At 39.4% G+C, this 24,651-nt stretch overlaps 1 protein-coding gene across 2 annotated transcripts in view; it reads right to left on the bottom strand.

Moving 5' to 3' along the window:
* Positions 1–21,057, bottom strand: part of EEA1 (early endosome antigen 1) — a 78,657-nt gene extending 57,600 nt beyond the window's left edge. Inside the window, exons 1-3 of one of the 2 annotated variants that reach the window (XM_067312625.1) lie at positions 20,980–21,057; positions 10,895–10,987; positions 7,773–7,898 (exon numbers count right to left, since the gene is read on the bottom strand). In XM_067312625.1, the coding sequence (XP_067168726.1) occupies positions 7,773–7,898; positions 10,895–10,987; positions 20,980–21,003 (243 nt within the window). In that variant the 5' untranslated portion in view covers positions 21,004–21,057. The remainder of the gene's footprint in view (positions 1–7,772; positions 7,899–10,894; positions 10,988–20,979) is intronic. The other variant, XM_067312635.1, reaches the window with a different exon arrangement.
* Between the last annotated feature and the right edge of the window lie 3,594 nt (positions 21,058–24,651).

Here is a 24,651-nt window from a genome sequence, read left to right as displayed (position 1 = left end):
GTATCAAGTGCAAGATATTCATATCCAGGGCAGATTACACAGTTACAGCCATTAAAGGGTTGTAACACTGGCTACCACAACTGGGGTGAGGGAAGGAGATCTCCATTCCAGTAAGTCTACACTTGTCTTCCTTAACTACACAGACCTTTATAGAAAAAGCAAGTACCAAAGTAACACTCTCGTATTTGAAGAAGGAAGTCACCATATATGACATGCACAATTATATTTTTCCAAAGCCTATATTAACCAAGAGGCACTCAGTAAATTTCATTTAAAAATACATTTAGGAGTTGCACTGCATAAAGCACAGCCATGGAGAACTGAAAGGGAGTTAATATTCTTCAACTAATAAAAGGAAAGATATCACTTCTAACGCCTGCAGCACTGCATACACAGACATAATTCGTAACTCCCTGACCAACATTTCTAATTGGGCTTTCTCTTTTGCTTTATGCAGGGGAAAAAAGAGCCCAAAAGAAGTTAAGGACAATTAGATGATTTTTGGTTTTTTTAACTAGAGAATATTTCCATCAGGAAATGACAATTTGTTGAATCTAAAGCTTTTTGCAGATCCCTGTCAGGGAAAAAATGAAGAAGGAAACAGAGTCACAACCACCAAATGGACAAGTTTTATCAGGGAAGTTTTTCGGATCACCACAGAATTCCTGAAGCAAGATAGAGCAAGAGAAAAGAAAAAGTCCAAACCAAAACACCACATACATGCACAGCCTAGCCACTAGGAATCAACATGCAATTTATAGCTCAAAAGAGCCTGCGACCTGCTGGTTAAGGCATTCCAATGAGAATGAGGAACAATACATTTCAAATCCCAATTTCTTGATTCAGAGGGAAATGTTTGGATCTCTTTCAGGTGGATACCTATGCGGCATGCATAGCACCAAGCACACCCGCAGCAAAACACTGGCCTCCGAGACAGGTCTCTGTTGGTGCAAAGTCTTCAAAGTATACCAGTTTTATTCAGAGCAGAACAGAAATTACTATCTAGAAGTTTTGTAGGAAAGTGTCTTGCCTCATGTCAAGTTCTAATGCCAAATTTTACCAACGATCTTAGACTACATGGAAGCATTACAGGATTATTTAATTGACTTCATCAGAAAAAACTTATGACTAGGTCTGTACAAACATTTCTGTATAGCTATTTCTCCGCTCTCCTAGTTAAGATTTACTTTCAGCCCTGATAAAGTTAAGCTTCTCAGCGATCTCTCTCTTAAAAGGCATCTGAGGTAAATGATTCTTTTTGAGTAACATTAATATTCTTACAAATCATTAATACAGCATTCCTTGGGAAGTAAGCCAGTATGTTAAAAGCAACACTGGAAGGAAAGTCTTGCAAAAAGAACTACCATATTTATTTTTATTGTACCAACATAATTTACAGGACTATAACTGTTTGGAGAACTTTGGCCGCCCGCACAGAAACACTCCTCAGTCCGAGTACCAGCACAGACAGACAGGCATGCTCTGTACAACCAGAAGTTTTGATTGACTGCAGTCATTCGCAGAACTATTCAGAAAGATTCACAAATAATTTACATAGCAGAATGGACTGAGTGGATTCTGTTTCTTTAGCTATTCTCTGTATTGTTCTGCAGGACTGAGAAGGGATGGAAGTAAAAATATATGTTTGAAAATTTCAGCCTGCTCAGAATATTGCCTTAACATGGCAGTTTTTCCTCATCATTCAGCACAAACCAGATCTAAACATGAAGTTGTCTAGTAGGACAACACATTTTGAAGAGCAGCATTTTCCTTACTCACTAGCATATAAAAGCAAAGATATTACTTCAACAGGCTGAAGGCTTTAGCTTGCAGATTAAAAAACGTAAACATTTACATGTAGGTGTCTACTCACCAATCATTATCAATGGAGAGCGACTCAGGTCTCTCCACTGGAGCCACACACTAGTCAGACGATCAAACAAATGTGTATCCTACGCATAGGGTCAGCTGAATAGTTCCATCTCCTATAGTGGGAGCTTGAGACACCTACATACACATGCCTTAAGTCTAGGTGCCTTCATCTACAAACTGCTTTTTTCCCCAGAGTACTACTGAAACGGTCTTTGTAGAGCTAATATGAAATCTTGGCTTAAGTAACTAATGAGTGGAAGCATAGCTTACTTTTTCACAAATTAAAACCAGGATTATCTGGCAGAAAGAAGTCTCTTCTCAAAGGAAAGTCCCATGGGCAAAAGAGTTTTTACAGGACAAAATTCAGATTTGATCATATAGCTGAAGTACCAGAGAGAAGATATCCCAGAGATGTTCTGAAGTCATAGACATAGCTACCTGCCTTCCTTAGCATTTTGTTTAAAAATGAAACGAGTATCTATTCTATTCCCCAATCCCATTTTAACCCAATGAGGCTGCTACCATCGATGTTGTTCTACAGCTATATGTAGTAGAGAGCACATATATAGCACAAATTTTATATATATAACTATATTATATATTTTATATATAATATATATAATTATATATATAATATTATATATTTTATATATATACACACATGAATAGAGCACATAGCACTCTTCGCTAATACAGACAGAGTTTCTGCACTGTCTTAAGTTTTTATCCCAGCAATTATGTCATGAGTCAAACTTAAACAACTAGGGAACTTTGCTATTTTCCACTGAGAAGTCAATTTTGTTCCACAAACACACTTCTTGGAAAATATTCAAGTACTGAAGTGAATGAAAAAACAGAATTGCAATGTAACTGACACTTTTACTATATGGAAAAGATAAATCAATATTCTACCATATATATACACTACATGGAGAGCTTAGTCTGGGCATAAGGAGGTAGTCAAGCATGTTAAAGTACAGATTGGGCTCTAGTTTACATGAATTTTAGTTTCTGTGCTTCATCTTTGACTGTCCAGAAATACTGGGCCAGCACTCAAGGCAACAATCTTACAGTAAGTGGCATGAACAGAAAGTAGTAACTCTGATTCATATCCAAAGCCATAACATCCTCTAATCATGATCTAATTTTGTCAATGCCTCAAAATTCAAACTTACATTAACAACTACTTCACAAACTTTATTGACAATATACAGCTTGTCCTGCAGATAAGAGTTCAGCATGTTCAAAAGCTGAAAGCAAGTTCGAGAGCTGTATGGCATGTCCATTCACTCAGAGGCACAGATACCTTTCTGGAGTTGGTTTTAATTTTTAAGCATGACAAATTCTTGGAAAGTCTCTAAATCCACTATTCATGGTTTTCCACTGCAGTCTAACATTCACAATTCTTATGTCAGTAAGGTATGCATTTTCATCGCCATTTAAATGGTAACTCTAAACTAACACTCAGATATTCTCCAGTTACACTGTGATTTAAAGGCTGAAACATTTTACAGGACCAAAGGTTAGGAACTGTATATACTTCGGGCCAGAGGAAAAAACATATACTCACATTTCAGAGCCAAAAGATAGATCAAGTAGTTTCTACATTTTATTTCCTGAACACATATCAAAACAATTAACTGAACCCTCAAGAAGTTCTCAGAGGCAGATTAAACTGTCCGCCTAGACATCAAGGCCAAGACCAGGTTTCAGAATTTATTTCAGAAGTCTTACATACTGATAAAAAAATTTATTGGACATTCTTAAGTTAAAGAATAAATAAAGTAGGTCATTCCTTTTATATATTGTTAACAGGAAAATACTGTTGACAGATTTTTGTTCCATGCCTTCTACCATAAAAGCACTTTCCTGTGGGTTTACACACACAATAAAATGATGGTGGCTTCCCTGGACAAGATCTCTATCTAATCATTAGAAAAGAGGTAAAAAGGTCATCTTTCATATAATTAAGCTCTGGAGCCCATTTCAATTTTACATGAAAGTATTTAACCTTCAGATTAAAAAGAAAAAACATGTCTGCCTACAGTTCATTTATAATAGACTGCAGACTCAATGCCTTTCAAGAAAAGAAGCTGATTTTACCTGACAAGAATAGAACCAAAATAATTTCTAGTTCAGTTCTGTTCTGTTTTTACTACTATTGATGAGTCTGTCACAACCTACAAGACAGTTTTGTGACAAATTAGAAATTCTAATTCAGTGGATTCTCTTTTTCTTAAAAAAAGTTAGTCGCAACACATGATCAAGTCAAATCAAATCAGTATCTCTAATTTGCTGCAACATCTAAACAATACTAAGAGAATGCAGAAATAATGTAGCAATATAGTTCAACCAATGATTTTTGTTCCTAAGCAAAACAGGCAAGTACCACTGAGGCAAGAACAGCTATTGTGACCTAATTTGATAATATGAGAAGGAACTGAAAGATTATCCAAAGAGAACAGAACACAATACCAGCATTAAAGCATGGATATGTTCTGTACAGAAAAAGCAGTCTGCAACATTGCAGGAGCATCCACACAAACAGAGGATGCAATCAGTTGGATCTACAGTAAGAGACAAGTGGAAAAAAACATCATAAAGAATGAGGCACTTTCAAATAAAGACAAGAAACATATTCATCTCAAAACAAAAGTTTAGCTATTTAGAAGTTTTTGCACAACTAGCATTCCAATTTACGCTCTGGACAATCCTGCTATGAAAAGCCTATTCAAAAACATCATCAGGGTCATATCTTGGTCGTATTAGCCAAGAAATGCATATTTACTAAACATCTGGAAAGTCAGGAAAATAACCCAAAAGAACTGTTAAAAATTTGCCTTAGATTTAGCTTTGATAAGGCAACAGATTGTAACAACCACTATATTCTAAATGCTGCAGAAGTACCACATGGTGGTTGTCTGGTTGCCTTAAGAGAAATCAAAAAGGTAAGTTTGAAACTTAAGCCCCTTCTAACAGACTTATTGTTTAGAAGCCATGAATGTCCATCAAAGAGAGTCAGGGAGTGGTGGAAACAATTTAGAAATGTACCATTCCTTTAGGAAAAAAAACAACAATACAGAACAAAACACACTGCTTTTGTTGGTTACAACACGGTATATATGAAAGAGGGGGGAACGAAGTCTCTGTTTGGGAATGTAGTGATGCATGTGACCTCCATAGGACATTTGCTGGCTGAGCTGGCTATATACAGACAAAGAAATTGGCACCAACGTTATAGTACTACTTCTTGCAGTAGAATAGGCCTTTGTCTTTTAAGGTAAGACTTAATCAGTGCTTCGGGGGGGGGGGGGGGAGGTATTTCAGTGTCACTTTCACCAGTTACATGCTATAATCCCTGGTTTGAAGCACAAAGACTCTACAAAGAGCTATTTAAGAGAAATATCATAAATAAAGCTGAAGGTGAGCGGTGAGGATCTGTTCCAGCAGTCCATCAGACACAGTCAGATGTTTCAGCAGTAGAAGCCAGTGATTTCCAAACACTAACTCCCATTGCCTGGAGGAATGAATGGAGAGAAGAGCAACAAGAACACACAGTGGCAAATAAAATTCTGATCAGCAGATAAGGTTTTACCAATGGAAAACAGGTTAGTAAAGGAAGCAAGAGGCAAACTTAAAAGCATGGTGCTAATATTTTGGTTAACTGACTAACAATTTTTCAGGTCACGCATAATGTAAATTCAAACCAAACATTGACTTTGCAACACTTAATATTCTGGATCCTACCTCTATTGTTGAAGACAACGCACTGGCAATAGTTGAGTTCAGTAGCATCTCCATCACCATTTTTCAACAAAATGCATTTAAACTTTTCACAGTAGTAACACCAATCATCAGAACGCCAAGCATTAGTCTAAGAAAGCCAAACTCAGCAATGTTGCATATGTCTGCTAGAGAAAACAACACTGAACACATCATTTTTTTCTTACAAAGCTGTCTCATAAATGGTCAAGATGCAATGAAGAGGAATGAAGAGCGACAACCTCACTGGGTTGCTCTTTCAAAAATCAAGATGTGCTTGTTACAAACGCAAACACTCATTTTCTATCAACAAGTGCAAACCAATTTCTCAGTGATCAAATATTTAAAAATTTTACATATTAGTACTGATGTCCCACTGTTTCAATCCTTCTATGTATGCTGATCAAAAGAAAGATCAAACTGAAAAAAATTCCATATATTAGCTTTATTTGTTTCTTACCTCTTTCAGTTATTTTCTGAATCACTGTACCAAAACCCACAACTTTAGCAATGGGACTTGAGCTAGAAACAACTGAACTTGCACTTCATGTGCCACATTCAATACACAAGTTTTGCCAAGTTAAAAAGTTATAAGTTGCTGACAGGAGTAACTAATGGAGGAAAAACAAACAAACAAAAAAAGGGGGGGGCAGGAACCTTCAGTCAACTCCATGAGGTTATTAAACACAATCCAACTTAAATAAAAGAATAATTTCTTCGGGTAACCAAACCATCTCACATCCCAGTATACACACTACCTTCACATGAGCAGTGCAACAATCTGTCACTGATAAGTCACAGTTTATTTAAGAAAGGCACTTGCACTGTAACCAGAAAATAAAGATAATGCTGACTTGACCATACACACAGCAATACAGATGGTCCTTGATTCAGGAGGCAGCAGTGATGAGTCAAAAGTCAGTTGCCAGTTCTACTGATTATGAGGAAGTTCCCTAGTGAAACTGCAGAGCAGCATTTGCCAGTTTTAGCCAGATCTTACAGAAATATTGACTGCTCATTTTAACAGCTGACACTTCATCCTTGAGAAGAGATCTCAAGTAACCTAAGGATAATCACTATGCTACTGATGGCTTTCATCATCTTTGGGTACAATGTCCCACACTGAAATTTGCCTTTTGAAAATAATTATGAAGTGCAACTACACATCAAGTTCCAAGTAGGGGAGAAAAATACTACTTAGCAAATACATATAGCAATATACACAATAAAATCATATAGCTCATATAGCTAAGAATAAACATTTTGATTCCAAAACTCAACAAAAGAAACATCAGCAGAAAAAAAAAAAAAAAAGCAAAACAACTTCATCTCCATACAAGCCCAGCTAGTGCACTGGAAGCTGCCTACCCCCAAAAGTCAAAAATCCACTCTCTGAAGATTCACAGAGGAACAAATCAGATAGCCTTATCCAGCGGAAGGCTGTTATTTTCTTTTTTACACTACATATTTGGAAGAATTTAGAAATGCTCTATTTCTTACAATATCTATCAACTGAAACAGCATTTGCATTTTGTTGGGGGCTGTAAAACAATTTCAATAAAATTCTAAGGTGTGGTTTAAGAACACTATTGTATACTTTTGCTACAGTGCTGAAGGCTCTTTTGAAAATGTTCAGACGAGAAGCTTCTAAACAGCTTTTGAATATCCTATCTTTGGTTTCCACCTTTCACCCAGAGTATCTATCTCCCACTATAAATCTTCTTTAAAAGTAGTTAGCTAATAAAAGCTTGAAACATTTAATTTCACAAAGGATTTACCAGAGATGTTACTGCATTTATCATGACACTGAACTTGAAGTAGAGTGTATCAAATAGTGTAATTATCTCATTTACAAAAAAATCAAACAAAAGCTGTTCAAAAAGATTGTATCAGTGAATGCAAGTCTGCCAACACTGCACAAATTTCAGGTGAGAACCGCAAACCAGAAAGCTAGCCATGGAAGAAGGCCTTTGCTGAATATATACTTTTTAATCATGCATAAGAGATCAATTATGTTTCAGCAAGAAATCACAAGAAATACAATTAAGAAAGGTGACACCCAAGCCATAAGAAAAGATGTATGCCCATTTAAAGCAGCCCATTACCAAAGCTATTGAAACAATATAAACAAGACCCACAGTAATGGCTGGAAGGTCATGAAGCTCCTCTCTTCTCCTTTCTGTCCCAGAGTGTTCATTCTGGTAATGTTCAGACAGATCAGTAGGAGTTATACACACTTTCATACATAGTGGACAGATGAAGCCCTGTGAAATGTATATTTGTTTTTAAGAAACTGACAAAGATAAAAACAAACAGGTTTGGAATCATATGATGTTCAAATTCTGATGCTGAAACTTCTCTGTAATCACTGAAAGCAAAGTTTGCAGCTACTTCCATTTGGAAAGACTTTTTTTTTTTTTTTTTTTTTTTTCCAAATCACATGTCAATATCATGGAGAAGACAACAAGGAACACTTATTAAGAACATGAAACAAACAAACCTATGCTGCATACTACTACTTGTTTTCCACAGATTTTTGGTAGCCCTCCATATGACAAAGGAACATACTACACAATAAACCATGAATGGACCATCATAAGGCATCACATCAGATCTATCCTGCAGTTTCTCATAAGAGTTTTCAGAGGTTTCAAAGATAGAGACAAGGATGGTGTGAGATCGCAGAAATACCTCTCTAAATTAATACACAGATTCATAAGCCAGCTTTCACAGGAGAATAAAGATATTTTAATTTTCATCAGAGAGCAACTTTACAGTATAAGGCATGGCCTAGGCACTCATGCAACTGCATGCCTGGCATTCTCATTTAAGGCAAAAGATGAGTCTTTCTTTGTAGAATTTCAAAAAAAACTCAGCATGCTCACCTGAGATTTACCAAAGAAAGAAGTCCAACCAGCTGCTGAAGAGCTGCAGCTTTATATCTTCAAGACACATTCTACATTCTCAAACACATGGAAAAAGCAGGGCAGAGCTTAAGGTGCTCTGGGACTCTGCCCACGCTGGTGGTTGTGGATGCTTGCAGCTACTTGGCAGACCACTATGGAGGCAGACAGAGCAGACTGCATGCAACCCTGTCTGCCCTTATGGCACATGCTAAGGCCCCTTCCAAACAGGGTATCTGTGACCAACTTGTCTAGCCAATGCAGCTGCATTGCACTAACAAAAGTATAAACAGAATACATGCTGGTGGACTCATTGAAAAAACGGATCATTCAGCACCTCAGTGCTGCAGATGGAGTTGCACTGGAACTACAAAGGTAAGATAGACTCAAACTTTTTCTTCTCGGTCAGATTGCACAGTGAATAAAAGAGGCATCTAGACTTGATTATAGGTTCAGGTCTGTGCATGATACACAATGCTGACATTGCCACAGAAGGGACTTAAATAATAGCATTTCCCTCTCTCCTTGAACAAGGAACAACTGGAAGTTTTAATTAAATCAGCCTTCCCCCTCCTTTTGTTTTATACTACAATTCTCAAATATCAGGACTGATTTCAATCAGGCCTGAAGGAGGTAGAAGATATGAGAATGTGCACACATCTACTAATTTTTCTCCATTTGAATCTTAACAGCAATACATTTTGGAAAATCTAGTCGCAAACTGGCCTGGAATGAAAACAAGTCAATTGAATTTCTGGTTTTATGTAATACTGGAGAACCAGGTGGGACCTTAATCATATAATGGAAAGCAAACACTCTGCAGAGGCTGGCTACTGTGGTTTGGGAGAGAGAGTTCTCAGAAAGAGAACATCTCAGGCCAGCAGCAGAGGGAAAGGAAGACAAACAGAAAGGCTCGAGCTACATTCTGTAATGTATGAATCTCCGGAGAGTAAGAAATCATCATCAGCTTCAGAACTAATTTTTGAACAGGTTTTGAAAATTATATTCTAAAGAAAACATCTTTCTTGCAACCACTGAGACAGCTGGTGGAATTATTGACAACTAAAAGATATTTTTTAACATGTTACAACCAAAAGTGATATATCAGCCTTTGGTCCGAGTTTCAACTCAGTGGTAAGAAAAACTAATAGTACAACAGTGCAGGCACATCAACACTTTACAAGTTCTTCTTATATCAAGAAAATAATACTGCATTAGTATTGACGTACCTTGTGACATCAGCTGTACAAGCAGTGATATTATCAACATGTTAACAGGATCATGTAGCTTTAGGCGAACTTTGGAAAGAAACAATTATCTCTCATTGCATATTCTTATGCACTAATTAACTACAGAAGTACTGAGATTTTACTCCGCAACTTAAGAATATTTGTTTGCTTCAGGGACAGTGTAAATATGCATACAAAACACAGATTTTGATTTACAAACATGTGACATGGGTGACATGCAGCAAGAAATTAAGGAATGTTTGATTATACTGACTGTATTAAGGCTTCAATAACTAAGAAATTAGCACAGATGGAAGGCAATTATGATTTTAAACAGCATAGTGAAAAGTTCTCTTATGATGTATAACAGATATATGGGTATCTGAACCATCATATACTTTATTCAGTGTAAGAGAGGGCACTTTGTTCCCTTTAATGCTGTAATAGCAGTAATTAACCTTGCACTGCATTTGTATGTTAAGCTTGAAACATTTGCAAGCTAGGTAATCAGGCCACATTAGCACCAAATAGCTTCAACAGCCAGTGAAGTCAGTCTGCATTTTTCAAAGTTAATATTTGACAACACTGTAAATCCAAAGACATTTTAATATGGGATTGATGCAAGAATAGCAAAACAACTTACGCTGTTGGTTAAGTATACAGCAGATGAAAGACAGATACGATTTAGAAGTGGTAGATTAGACACAGACACAGAATAAAAACCAGCACATTTCATATTTAGGTGGAGAAGGAGGTTTCCAGCATACATTATGGTTTAACTTCTGCTAAAAGCAAGGTTTAAGAGACTACAAGAGTGAAAATGTTACGCTTTGTTTGCTGAAACTCTCATATAAGATTTTTTAAGGAGAAATGTTAAGGTTTTGTCTCAAATTCTTCTCTATAATTACAGGAAGGATTGTTTGTGACTACTTATAGATAAACCTAAATAAAAGCTATGCATTTATATGACCTGTCTTTATATTTAAATTACCTATTATTGGAAGGTAGTATTTATTTCATACAACTATTTTTAGGTAGGGTATCAAAAGAAATTCCAAACTGTTTCATAGGACAGAGAAATAGCTCCCAAGGTTTAAGACTATGGTTCCATATACTGGTGTACAGTACCTCGGAGGAGCCTTCGTTGTTCACATCCACGGCATTTCCTGGTGTAGCAGATGAATCCGAATCAGAGCTCTGAGACCCAACTCTGCCCGGAGTCTGAAAGACAGAGAGGAAAAATGAATGCATGAAGACTGTATTCAATAAAGCATGGTATCTATCCTGTGCAAATGTCTCTCTTATATTAGCTAAAATATGAAAGTATTTTCCCTCCACAGCAGTAACAAAAGCTGACACACAATTTTGCAGTTGTCACTACAACACTTCAACTAAAGCTTATATCCAAGAATCAATATATCAAACAATAAGCAGATACCAGAAGCAAAGGCCGGGACTTCAGTTCACTTCCTCTTATTAACATTCAACACAAGACAAAGAATTAAGCTAAATTCTGCCCTTCTATCACTCACTGATGTGAAATTAGGTCTCTCTATCCAATAGGAAACCACTAGAAATTACAATCTAAACACTTTCAGAGGCTATCCACTGATATCATCATACTACTTTCCTGAAAACTTGTCTGCAATCTGAACAAATATTTAAATATTTGAAAGAAAATTAAAGAATGAGACCCTCCTGATACAATAAGCAACTAAGCAGGTACACTAGGGCTGTGATTTGAAAACTGAAGTATGAAGACTGTGATTAAATTTAACCACGTTAATCAGTGAGACAACCTACAAAAGTAAATCCCTATGAATGAAAATAAAAACAATAGTATTGGTTTAAAAATATGTATTTGGAGAAAATAAGCAAATAAAGTTGAAATATTGCTTGATTCAAAACTGGATGGATGGATCCCAGTTTATAATCCTTGTTTAATTTAACCTTTTAATCAAGACATTCATTTTTCCTTCTCTTACTCATCTCCAGAGCTCCACTTCTTGACTGATGTCAAAAAAGTTAGCATTCTTAAGGCAAACATTAGTAAAGAAATTACCTCAAATACTGATACGCACTCCTAGTTTATAAAAAAAATAAAAAGCTTATTATCCAAATCCATACTGACAATTAAAAACAGGGTGAAGTAATGTTACTGCAGTATTTTAGCCTATCTGAAAATATTTTTTATGTTATGAAGGATTTAATAGGGAGGATTAAAAGATACAGTATTTTAAATCTATAGATTTAAATCTACAGACAGAGAGACAGAATAAATAGTTTTAGTTTGTAAATCTCAGTGTCTCCACAATCTTATTTGTTTTAAAATTTTCTTCCATGAATATTTTTTTTTCAGACAAGTATATAGCCTTTTATAAAACATCTGCAACATGCAAGCTTTTCCATATTTTCAAACTATATTTTCCTGTTGTGTTTTGTAAAGAGCTTTCTATTTCCAACTTCCATGAAGATTACAGCCTTTTATTATTAATCAATATCAAAAAAATATGTAATAAAAAGGTCAGGTTTACCAATTAGGGACTTAATTGAGGAAAAACTTCTTTACTGTGAGGGTGACAGAGCACTGGAAGAGGTTGCCCAGAGAGGTTGTGGAGTCTCCTTCTCTGGAGATATTCAAAACCCACCTGGACACGATCCTGTGCAACGTGCTCTAGGTGACCCTTCTTGAGCAGGGGGGTTGGACTTAGATGATCTCCAGAGGTCCCTTCCAACCTCAACCATTCTCTGATTCTGTGAATTCCCAGTGAGATATGGTTCAATTTTAAAAAGGCTTCAAAGACTAACCAAAGGGTGATAAGTAGGGGTGAGAGAAGCAAGCTATCAAGGGTTGGCAACAGTAAGTATGAGATGGGAAAAATCTTTTCTTAACCCAAGCCTTCCCTGGGGTCATCACTTGAGTGATCAGCATGTGGTGGTTTTCCTATTCCTGTATCTTTTTATTTTAGTTGTTTAAATTTTGTCTTTTTCATGTTTCTAAAGAAAGTATGAACACAATTTAGCTTCCTTCTAGACAACACACAGAAGCAATAGGCAAGATGACACAAGCTCTCCAAGTTAATATTATAAGAGGCTAAAAAGGTGCAAGTAAAGAATTTGATGTACAAGCAAAGCATGTCAGGTGTGAAGGCATTAGTACTTCTTACTCTCTACAGTTTCTTGGTTAAGTTATCTTTCATTGCCTCCTCCAGACATCTACAGGTTAGCTCACTGGACCAGATGGACTACATGCAAGGGTGCCGAGAGAGCTGGTCAATGTCACTGCATGGCTGCTCTCTACTACCTTTGAAAAGTTGTGGAGATCTGGGTGGTCCCCAATAACTGGAGAAAGGCAAATGTTATACATGTCTTCAGACAAGGCCAAAAGGATGATCCAGGAAACTAGAGGCTGTTCAGCCTTACTTCAGTCCCTGGGGAAATCATGGAGTGAGTCCTTTTGGAATATGTTTCTGGGTACATGAAGGAGGAGGTGACAGCATGGATTTACCAACAGGAGAGCACACCTGACCAACCTGATTGCCTCCCATGACAAAATGACTGGATTTGTAGATGAGGGGAGAGCAGTGGGTGTCATTTACCCTGAATTTAGCAAGGCTTTCGATTGGCTTCTATGATTCTTGTATCCAACTTAGGGTGTTATGGTCTGGATGGATAAACAATTAGATGGGTAAAAGAACTGTTTAGATGGTTGGGCTTAGTGGGTAGTGGTTAATGGGTTTTACTCTATCTGGATACCAGTGACAAGTGAGGTACCACAGCGTCTATCCTGGGACTCTTCTGTTTAGTGTCTTTATCAATGACCTGGAGGGGAAGACAAAGCGCCCACTCCTGAAGTTTACAGATGACGCCAAATTGGGGGAAACAGTTGACATGCTCAAGGGCAGGGCTGCCATGCAGAGGGACCTTGACAGGCTGGAGAAATGGACCAACAGAAACTTTATGAAATTCAACAAGGACAAAGACAAAGCCCTGCACCTGGGAAGGAAGAAACCCTTGTAACTGGAGAGGTGGGGGACTGACTGGCTGTGGAACAGTTTTGCCAAGAAGGACCTGGGGGTCATGTTTGACACCAAGCCAAATGTGAGCCAGCATTGTGCCCTGGCAGCAAGGAAAAAAAACAGCAACTTGGGCTGTACTAACAGGAGCAGAGCCAGGAGATCATGGGAAGTTACCTTCCCCACCCACTCAGCACTCATGAGACCACATCTAGATACTGTGGTTAGTTTTGCCTGCCCCCCCACCCCCGGTACAGGAAAGACTGATAAAATGGAGTAAGTTCAGCAAAGGGCCACCAACATGGTCAGGGGCTGAGGTACCTGCCCTGTGAGCCCTGAGAAACTGAGGGACCAGGGCTGGTTCAGCCTAGAGCAGAGATTGCTTTGGAGGGATCTAACAGCAAACCCCCTGGGCCTACAAGGAGAGTATCAAGGAGAGAGAGCCAGGCTCTTCAAAGCAGTGCACGGTGGGAGGACGAGAGACAACAGAAATTGAAACAAGAGAGGTTTCTACTTGATGCAACGAAAAGCTTTTTCCCCCATGAGGACAGCCAAGCAGTGGAGCAGGTCACCCAGATAGGCTGTGCAGTCTCCATCCTTGAAGGTTTCAAGAACCAACTGGATGAAGCCCTGAGCAACCTGGTCTGACCTCATAGCTGATCCCACTTTGAGCAGGAGGTTGGACTAGCCTGAACGATTCTGTAATCTCTTACATGTTAACCTGCAGGAACACATAATGGAAGAGCATCCGAAATGCAAGTTTGGTAACTTCATCAATGAAGACATGGATTGCATGAATAGCCAGTAGGAAGAACCATATTCAAATCTGTGAGGTGTAGCCATGCTTCCCAATAAGACAGAACCAATAAGAAGTTAGAACCCTGCATCTAATGTTACAAATAGCTTTCTTCAGTTTATATAGTTCAAAAGTACCTTTTCATGCAATCCATAAATTATGGTCATACTGCCCAGGGATTAGGCCTATTTGTGAATCCATTTTGTGCAAGAACAAAGAATCCAAAGAAGATATATATACATATGTCTACACAAGGGAACAGCTAGAAGTCAGATATCAAAGCTTTCTCCAATAAAGAAGCTGAAATTTTAAGATGTAAGAATCAATTTCTTATTGAAGGGAATTTTTAAAAAGACTTCTAAAGTCTGAGCATGATGAAAAGGCTTTAGAATGGCATTTAGCTATGGAGACAGTTATGTTCTGGAAAACCTCAGAATCTGGGCCCCTATCTGTCCCAGTATCTACAGTCCACAAGTAGAAATGGAATTCTTCTTAAATGAAGAATGTGTCAGGATTAATGGATGTGCACTTCCTTAATCCTGTACAACAAAGGGAAGCCTTTAGTACCATTTCTCAGTTCCAAAAATTGAAGAATGCTCCTTCATGTATTTAGCCTTGGAACAGAATGATGCAAGAGCAGAAGGGAGAAACTGAATAAAAACTGATAGCCTAGGCAATGACAAAAAAAGGTAGTCCAGCAGTCTGTTTAGACAGGCAGGAAGAAAAATGGATGGTAGATATACCTCCACTTTCATAAAACCCAAGAGTATGTTTTCAGTATAGTGAATCATTTCATCCCAAAGCCAAGTATTTTCCATGACAATTAACAAAGAGCAATAGTATTTTCTTCACTTTAACTTCTTATATACACTACTGTGCATTGTTAACCAGCTATCACATTTCACCCGAGTTGACTGCATTTCACAATGAGATTTGCATATTAAGTTGTGCTAGTTTTAGCACTATAAATTGTAGATTATTACAACCTTCAGGATGAAAGGTGTTACATTAATGCACAGTGTTATTACTATGCGGCTGATTAAAGTATTTTCTTTACGAAACATTTCAGACATGCTATAATCACACTAAAATGCACTGCATGGCATGTCTTATTATGTGTAATATGCAAATACAAGACAGGAATTATTAAACAGTACCTGGTAAGTCTTTTTAACCTTTCAAAAACAATGTGCTCACTTTAAAACAGAAAGCACAGTTCCAAGCTAGATATAGAAAGCTTACTAAGGAGGTGGCATTTTCTGTTGGGTGACAGGCAGAGGGAAGAACGGTGGGAAGAAGAGAGGTCATTAAGTACCTTTCAAGATCAGGAGAAACACACCATAACATCCATATCCAAAGCAGCACAAACTATCAAGAAAAAATTAATACAAATTCTGAAGTGTGTTATAGAGACTGAAATTACAAATGCAGTTTACTTATCTTTTAAAGCTGTACTGTAATACAAATATCCTTCACCAGTCAAATAGGAAGTTGGGGATGTCTTTTTTTTATTTTTTTTTGAATGCATTTTTAAGCTAGGTTCCTAGACCACTGTTATACCATGTTCTATAAAAATCATAATCATAACACATCAAACAACAATGAATGCGGCCCAGATTTTGTGAACTACAGAAAGATTAGGAATGGTGCTTTTCATTTTCAGTTGCTTTAGTTATTCTCTGCTGAATAAACACCTGGACTATACTGGGGAGTAGACTTATGAATCACATGTGAAAAGTCACTTTTCACACAGGCTTCTATAAACGTATTTTTACAAAATTAACATTTGAAACCTAAAGGCATACCTGGTGTTGGAAGACTGATTATGAAAAATTAGTATCTCACCCAGTGTATCAGTTTCCTAGGTGTCTGACTTAAATGTGTTTACTTTGCTGAAAAGCATACATTTCTATTAGCACTACAGTTGTAGAAATAATATGCTAAACTTCACAGCGTTCTTCTTTGTGTGCTGTCAAAACTGTAAGCTAAAATAATAAAGAAACATCATTAACAACAAAAAGCAAGACAACGACTGCAGCTGTTTTCTGAAAAGGAATAGAAAATTATATAATGAATGAGTTGAGCTAATACAGTGAAATGGGAGAGTATAAATATGGACCTCTACAGTGTCATTTTTGCATAGTCGTTTATCTATCTATAGCTACACTCGGTCCATTTATAATACAGTTTTCAGCAGTTTTAAAATCAGAATATACTAAACCTTTGAAAAATAAGTAAACCTTGAGAATTTGTGTTACAAATATAGATTTGTTTTCCCAGCAGAGATTTTAATACTACATAAAGGTACTATTGTGCAAACATACTAAGCTCCTAAGCAACAAACAAGATGCAAGAACAAAAAGATAAAAAAGCCAAAGCCCTTGCTATCAAACACCTTTCAGTGCATTTTTCATCCTTCTCTTTCGCTCCCGTGCATTCTTTAGAGACTTTATAGTCCAGATGTATTCAAAATAACTTTCCTCTTCAGCTTCTGAAACTTTCTGAGAAGAGAACCAGTTTTCAGTTTAGATAAAAAATATTTCACGCTTCAAGTCAACGTTTCATACACAACATATTTTCAAGGCCTCAGTATAAGATTCTAAGCTCCCAAAACATTTTAAACCGAATTAATTATACCAGACAACACTGTCACTTAAAGTAATTAACATGTATGCCAGAAACAGTACAGCGTGATACAGAACAGAAATGTTATTTATTTCTTTAGAAGTGTGATGGCTATTTTATGACTCCTAAAATGAAATGACTCTTGACTTCAAGGGGATAAAATCTTTCTTTTACATAATGCAACCAGTTCCACACAAGCTGCTCCTGTAGCCATGAAGAGTCACATCTACTTCCTTTGACCCTACAGGGACAGCATAAATGCTGACCTGAGGTTCAACATCCACCCAAATAAATATGCTATCTAGCAAGCCCTGCAATTATAAAGGTGAAAGGAAAAAAAAAGGCAAGTTACAAGATGCAATATGGCCCAGATGAGCAAATATTTTTATCTCAGTTTCTGAGCTGGGAGTAAGAGAAAAGGCTACCGTACTATCCAAGCTACAGAACTACCTGCAAAAACCAATTCTCATCCAGCAACCAACTATATGAAATATTGTTAAAAAACACAGAACAATAGGGTCTTACCATCTAAATACAGCACAAGAGCTAATAGTTACAGATAGGCTGTTAAACGCAAAGAATTAAGACAAAAACTAGCTCAAACGGTAGTCATGCTGGCCCAACCGATATGTCTTTCATTGTGATGTCTACAAAATATGAGAGATGAGAGGAAGGCTCAGAAGATCAACGTAATTAGTCTTCCAGTGACTGAAATGTGCCTCCTTCATACATAAAAATGCTATTTTTTTCCAAGTTTTGCTATCTTGCATATTTAAGAAGTGGGCAAAGGAGGCTGCTTTAACAGACCAGAGGCAACAGTCACTGTCCTGCTAGTAAATGAACAGCTGAGAGGGGGAATTTAAGCCACAAAGGGCCTTACAAGTTTGATGCAAGAAAGAATGGACAGCTCTCTAAGAATGCATATATGTAATGCTGATAAAAATCAAAATACCTGGATAGGAAAGCTGTCTCTCCAAGACATTCCTTACAGATCTACTTTGGGAAAGACTACCTTTTCCTAGAGCAGATAAAGAACAATCCATAAAACTGAAAAGTGACAAGAGCCTGAACAAGAGATTTCTATGGTGCAAACATACGCATGGATCTTTGAGATGTTACATCAAAAACATAAGTAGAGCTTAGAAAAAGCTTGTAGAGAAAGGGCCTAAAATGAGGTTCTAGTTGAAGATGGCATGGAGACACTGACTTCAAAAACTAAATGAGCAATGTTCAGCAGTAACAGGTATATAATGTTTTCTATTTTGACAATAGGCCATACAAAGCCACAGAGAAGACACTTTTCAAAACAAAAACTACAACTGTGGATGAAATAAAAAGGTCATTAGTGAGTAGGAAGAGTATTAAGAAACATCTGATGTTTTAAAACTTCAAGAATAAGAGTGTGATCTAAATATCAAACTATCTTTATTGCTTTCATACTCCTCCTTTCTAGCTTGATGGCTTGCTCTCCAAGTTATAGGAAGTGGAATGTAATAAAGATTTCCCTTTTGTTACATACTTTCTGGATTCAAGTTATGTCATCAGTAGTGACTAGCCATCGGGCTAGAAAGGAAGACATTACATATAATCAAATAATGCTCACAATGAAAGATTAACCAAATATATACATAAGAACATACGTCTCGGTGACAGCAAGGTATTTTTTCGCATGTATTATATACCAGTTGTGTTAATGACACACACAAAAACAGCAAGAGGAGGTTCCTAGGCTTTGAAATTATTGCTTCAGAGATATGAAAGATTTTACCACTTACACTCTTTGCATGTATTCCCACAAATTAGATAGGAAGCTACAGGTCACTTTTAACACCAAAGCACATCGGAAGTCTTTTCCATAGTTTGTCAAGTGCAGATTGTAAGGGGAAAAGGTATGTATGAGTTTGTTCATACAATCACTACTTCTCTTAAGGGGGCATTAGGCTTTTATAAGAGATGGATTTTTAAAAATAGTTATTTGCACCAATTAGAAGACAGATACCTAAAAGCTTTAGGAATCTTGCCCTTTCCCTATTATTTGTTGTTTCCCTCTACTTGAGCACTAAGAAATCTGCTTCACCTTTGCCAGCAATTAGCTCTGCTGCAACTCTGTAACTTTAAGTTTCAAGCACCCCTGGGGAATAGTTATTTGTTTAAATTGTTCAATGTTTTCAGATGGCTGTTTCTAGTATGTGAAAACTTTTACATTGAGGTAACATTTTTATAGAAAATGTTTAGCTAATTTATATTTAGGGCCAAATTTCCTTTGGTGCTGGTCCATAAGCATTTTCCTGCCTCATATAAGCTTTCCTTGAAGGCCTGTTATTTCTCAGTATCAATAAACACCCAGTTAAATGTTGACAGTATTTAATTAGATCAGTACTGAGAAAATTTCCCTGCTTGTTAATGTCTTCCCATCAATTTCAGGAAGGAAGTTTTCCCCTGTAGACGCTGACTTGTAAATACATCAAGGACATACTTTATCTGTCTAGGATCTGTGACTGCAAAACAACTGGAAACATGGTGTATTTAGTTGTTCCACAACAAAAAAAGCTAGCAGTGTTCATATTTGTATACTTCCTGTCCCTCTAAAGAAAAACAATATACTCTCATTATTGTAGCAACTCTTCCATTTATGGCAGATAAGGAGAGCGTGCCAGCATTAGAAATACTTCAGCACCCTTTCACAGAAGTGCTATGTAGACAACATGTTTCGAAACAAATGTCAAATAAAATACCAAAGTCAGCTGTTTGCCCCATTTATCTGTGAGTGCGCTCTGCGTGGCACTGACACTGCTCTCTTGCAAGGCAGGAACTAGAGCACTGCCTTTCAACCAACTGAGTGACTCAACTCTTTTCTGCTCACCCTCCAGCTGAGCACGGGGGATGAAGGCCTTCCTCTGTGCTCCGAGCAGCCCTGCCCGCACCGGGAGGTCGCACCGCACCGCGTGCCTGGGGCTCCCCTCCACCGACACCTGTGCGCCACTAGCATCTCCCGGGAAGGCAACCCGGCTGGTGCTCGCCCGAACCAGAAGCTCACTGCAACACCACCGACATTGCCGCATAGAGAAACAGGGATTTGGGGAGGCGGGAAGGGTTTCGTAAGCCGATGTCACACCTCGGCTTTTTAAACTAGCTGGAGCATCTGGAAAAGCCAGTTCCTAAAATAAAGGAGCCGGCTGCTCCATGGTGGCCGGGCTCTGGGCTGGCGTCAGGGAGCGAGGCGAGGCACGCAGACGGTGGGGCGCAGGGCAGCCGCGGGCTCTGCCTCGCACCTCTCCCAAGCGCAAACACCTCCCGCAGCAGCACGGCCTGGCCAAAGACCAGCACGGGGAAAATAAAAAAAAAAGATAATAAAATAATTATAAAATAACAATAAAATAAAATAAAATAAGTGTTTTTTCACAGGTTAAACCGCCCTTCGGGGAAGGCGTCGCGCGGCCCAGAGCCGGACGCGCGGGCCGTTACCCGGCCCGGCCCGGCCCGGCCCGCAGGCCTCGGGCCCGCCGCGCTGCCGAGCCCAGGGCCGCCGGGGCCGCCCCGCAGGCGCGGCCGGGCCGCGGGCCCACACGGCCTCCCGCCCCGCTCCGCCCCGGGGCCGCCGCGCACTGCCGCTGCCCCGCCGCGGGCCGGGCCGGGCCGGGCCAGGCCGGGCCGGGCGGCTCCTCCCTCCCCGCGGCGCGGTGCGGTGCGGCGCCGGAGGGGCCCTGTCCCCGCGGCCGGCCGGCACCAGGAAGCGGAGGCGCCTCCCCGCGCCGCCGCCGCCGCGGCTCGCTTACCCGCTGCAGAATCCTCCTGAACATGGTGGCGGCGGCGGGCCGACAGCCGCGGCCACGCCGAGGGGAAGGCGCGGGGCGCCGCCGCAGCGCAGCGCGGCGCGGCGCCGCCCGCTCGCCCCGTGACGGCCGCGGGGGCGGCGCGGGGCGGCGCGGGGCGGGGGCGGCCGGGCAGCGCCGCGCCGCGCTCCGCCCCGGGGAGGGCCGCGCCGGGGCCGGCGGCGCTGCGGGGCTCCGGGAGCTGCGCGGAGCGGGCGCCGGGGAAGAGGCCGCTGCGGGCGGCAGTATGGTGGCACGGCTGCGATGCGGCCCGTGCTCCCGTTAAAGCTTGCTTGACTGGGTAACTAATGGAGCGACACCGCCTGGAAGCTGAATTCTGCATGGAGAGCTGCCCGGGGGCCCGGAACAGGAGAGGCTATCCTGCGAAATAGCCATCAGATATGTTTTTAAATATCAGAAAAGAATATTTTGCTCTTAACTTTTTTTCCCACAATTATACAAGATAAATCTCATTTATATTTCTCCATAGCTAGGTACTGCCAGAACTGGCAGTTCTGCTGCTCCAGACTCTCTGTAAGACTGGCCCCAGTTTGCGACTCACCTGGTCCCCCCAGCACACATGCACACACACACACCCCTTCAAACAAAAGATAGCCACAAAAGAACAGTTCTGCCAAGAAAGAGTCTATATTTACTGGCGCTGGGACAAAAACCTATATGGGACTTCTGGCAGGAGAGCTGCTAGAATACCAGTGGACTCTGGGACGTGTAAGTCAACATAAAACCCTTTTCTAAAGCTACAACTTTTATGTGCTGAATGCAAGGCAAAGAGCCTTAGGTAAATAATAAACCTGTTCAATGGCTAAGTGTGCTGAGTACAACAAATACTATAGTAGAGTGCCAGTTGCGCTGTAAAGATTGAAAGCATTTTTCCACTTAAAGGTTGACATTTCTTAGCACTCTAAAGTCCACAGACTTAGCATGAAGTACAAGCACATGACAAGAAGGATTCAGCAGCTTAAAACTTTCTGCTTATTAGTTGAGGCACAGTAACATTATGTGTTTGTACTCAGATTACTCCAGCTACAAATCCCAGCATGTTTTATGCTAGTCATCTACTCCACAACTGGGGTGGGTTAAGAGCATATGCACAGTAATAGCTTCAGCCAATGAGTAGTAACTTTTTAGGTCACATCCTCTGGATTATTTTCATTTCTGTGCTCACTCTATGAAATAGCTTTAAAATGTGGTGTACCCTGTGGCAGTAATTAGGTTTGTTTCCGAATTCTGCACATGGGATTAACAACAGGAAAAGAATTATTCATGCACAGCTCTGTGCACATCCAAGCTTGAAAGGAATTGTAAATATGAGTGAAAGGGAAGTACGGTCTAGCAGGTGTGTTCTTTCTGTGGAAAAGATTAAGTGCTTGGCCACAGGACAGTGTGTCTGGGTGCTCCTGCTCAGCACCGTACAACAGCAGCGTGAGACTGTGTACACTTACCGGCATGCCAATGCGTAGCAGAGATGAAGACTGTGTGAGGAATTATTTCCCTGTTTTCAGAGGTTTGAGTTCTGCTGACGAGACGCAACATATCATTAAGCATTTTTAATACTGTTAATGATTTTTTTTTGTCCTAGAATACAATAAAAGACAGTTACTTGGCTATCTGGGCAAGCTGTAGACATTTACTCTAAATCTAATCTAAATGACTGCAAATTTTAATAGCTCATACCCTTTACTAGGTAGTTCAACAAGAGCAATTGGTAGCCTAGAAGATGAACTGCTGGAGCACTGAATTTGACATACCAGATAGCATAAGCAGCCCATATTTGCAACACATAATCTCCCAAATTCGCCATTTTTGAGTGCTCAGAAACTTGAGGACACTGGTGAAATAATCTGACCTCAGAGAAGGACTTTCTTGGACTAGTTTTGCAAGGAAATGTGTGATCCTTTACTTCTGTGGATGGTTGTGTGAGCGTATGCATTGTCTGCCTGTCCGCCTGTCCACCTGTCATTCCCTCAGTAATCTCTGAATCCATTGGCCAATTTCAATCAAATATGACAAAGCCAGATAATGCTCAAAGATACTAAGTTCCTACAAATTTCTTAAATAGTTGGCCAGGAAGAGGAGAGAGACCCTATTAATTTGCCCTTGTAGAGGAAAGGCTGTAGTGTGGTCTCAGCCTCTTTTAAACACCAAAGAATGCACATGAGAATTGACCCTTGTGATGGAGATCTGGAAGAAACGAATTTCATCAGTCTCATGACCCATAGAATTGCTTGGTTTTAATTATTATGTATATGGTAATGTCTATGAATCCATATCACATGCTGTGCTAGTGCAGCACAAATACTGAAATCTCAGGCTGCTGGGATATGGTTTATGTCCAGGGGCATGGGACTTTGTAAATCTTCATTTTATCCAGCCTCATAAACTCTGTGAGGGGTTTGGTGACAGGAAGGTAAAGGTGCCTTTCTATGGAGTCCAACGGTGTCAGTAGGAGTCTCAGACCAGAATCACGGCAAAGATTTTCCCAGGCATTCCAGCTGGAAATGGGTACTTCACGCCTAAACCAAAGTCAAAGGCTCAAAGTCTGAACTACATGAACTTCTTGCATACGATTAGCTACAGGGACTAACATGCCTTTATTTCAGTAGACATGTGAAATCTTTCTTTTGACTGTATAACTGGTATTCAGAATGGCCCAGCATACACCAGTATATCACGCAACGCCTTTCAGACCTTCCAACAGGTATACTGGCTATTTTTTTTTTTTAACATCTATGCATATAGTCCAAAAAAGCAATGATTCCTGGCCCGTGTCTTATAGGAAACAGTGCCCATGCAACCTTCTGCCATCACAGAGAGCCACAAGGAACCACCATCACTTAGCACAAAATGACAGGGAAACTCGTGTGATATGACAGCACATGTGCTCACTCAGGCTTGTGACCTATAAACTTGCAAAGATTCTGGGCTACTCTCCTACATGTTATCACTGTTTGTATGGATGATTGTTTTTAATCTCATTGAGTTCCTGGCCTCCAAATCTCTTTGCCACAAGTTCCTTGGGCTCACGATGAGCTTCACTAAAGTATTCCATTTTTTAAGATATTGCTTTTCAGTTTTCTATTTGTAAAAGGCATCAGAAACCCCCAGATTTTTTTTTTTGCTAGCTTTTTCTTTGTATATCAGTACATTTTTGACTGTTACTGTATGCTGCTTACATATTTTCAGCAAGTGGCTTTCAAATTTACCCATGTCTTTTTCTGAGGCTGTCTATTTGTAAGTTAAACTCCATAAATCTCAGTTAAACAGAGAAAGCAGTTTGTTTAAAGGATTTGTGTGTTAAAAACCATAATGACTAGCAGATAAAAGTAATATCATGCTAAAAATCCACATCCCAAACTATAGAACAGACAGAGTGATAATAAGATAAGATTAAAGATTAGGGGTATTAAGAACTTGCCAACCACCTGTTTTCAAAGATTAAAACTTGCCATAACCTCCCTTTTCTCTCCTTCATGCAAGTTCCTGCAACAGACCCATGTTTGAGGTACTGGAGAAAACTGGATTCTACACACAATTTAAATATGAAAAAGAAAAAAAACAAGAAATGATACATCTTACTATATGGAAATTACTGATCAAAAGAAGACTTTGATCTCA

Source organism: Apteryx mantelli, chromosome 1 (assembly GCF_036417845.1).
Source record: "Apteryx mantelli isolate bAptMan1 chromosome 1, bAptMan1.hap1, whole genome shotgun sequence".
NCBI classification, from domain to species: domain Eukaryota; kingdom Metazoa; phylum Chordata; class Aves; order Apterygiformes; family Apterygidae; genus Apteryx; species Apteryx mantelli.
The sequence above is the reverse complement of the archived record's forward strand: the minus strand, read 5'-3'. Positions and strand labels throughout refer to the sequence as shown.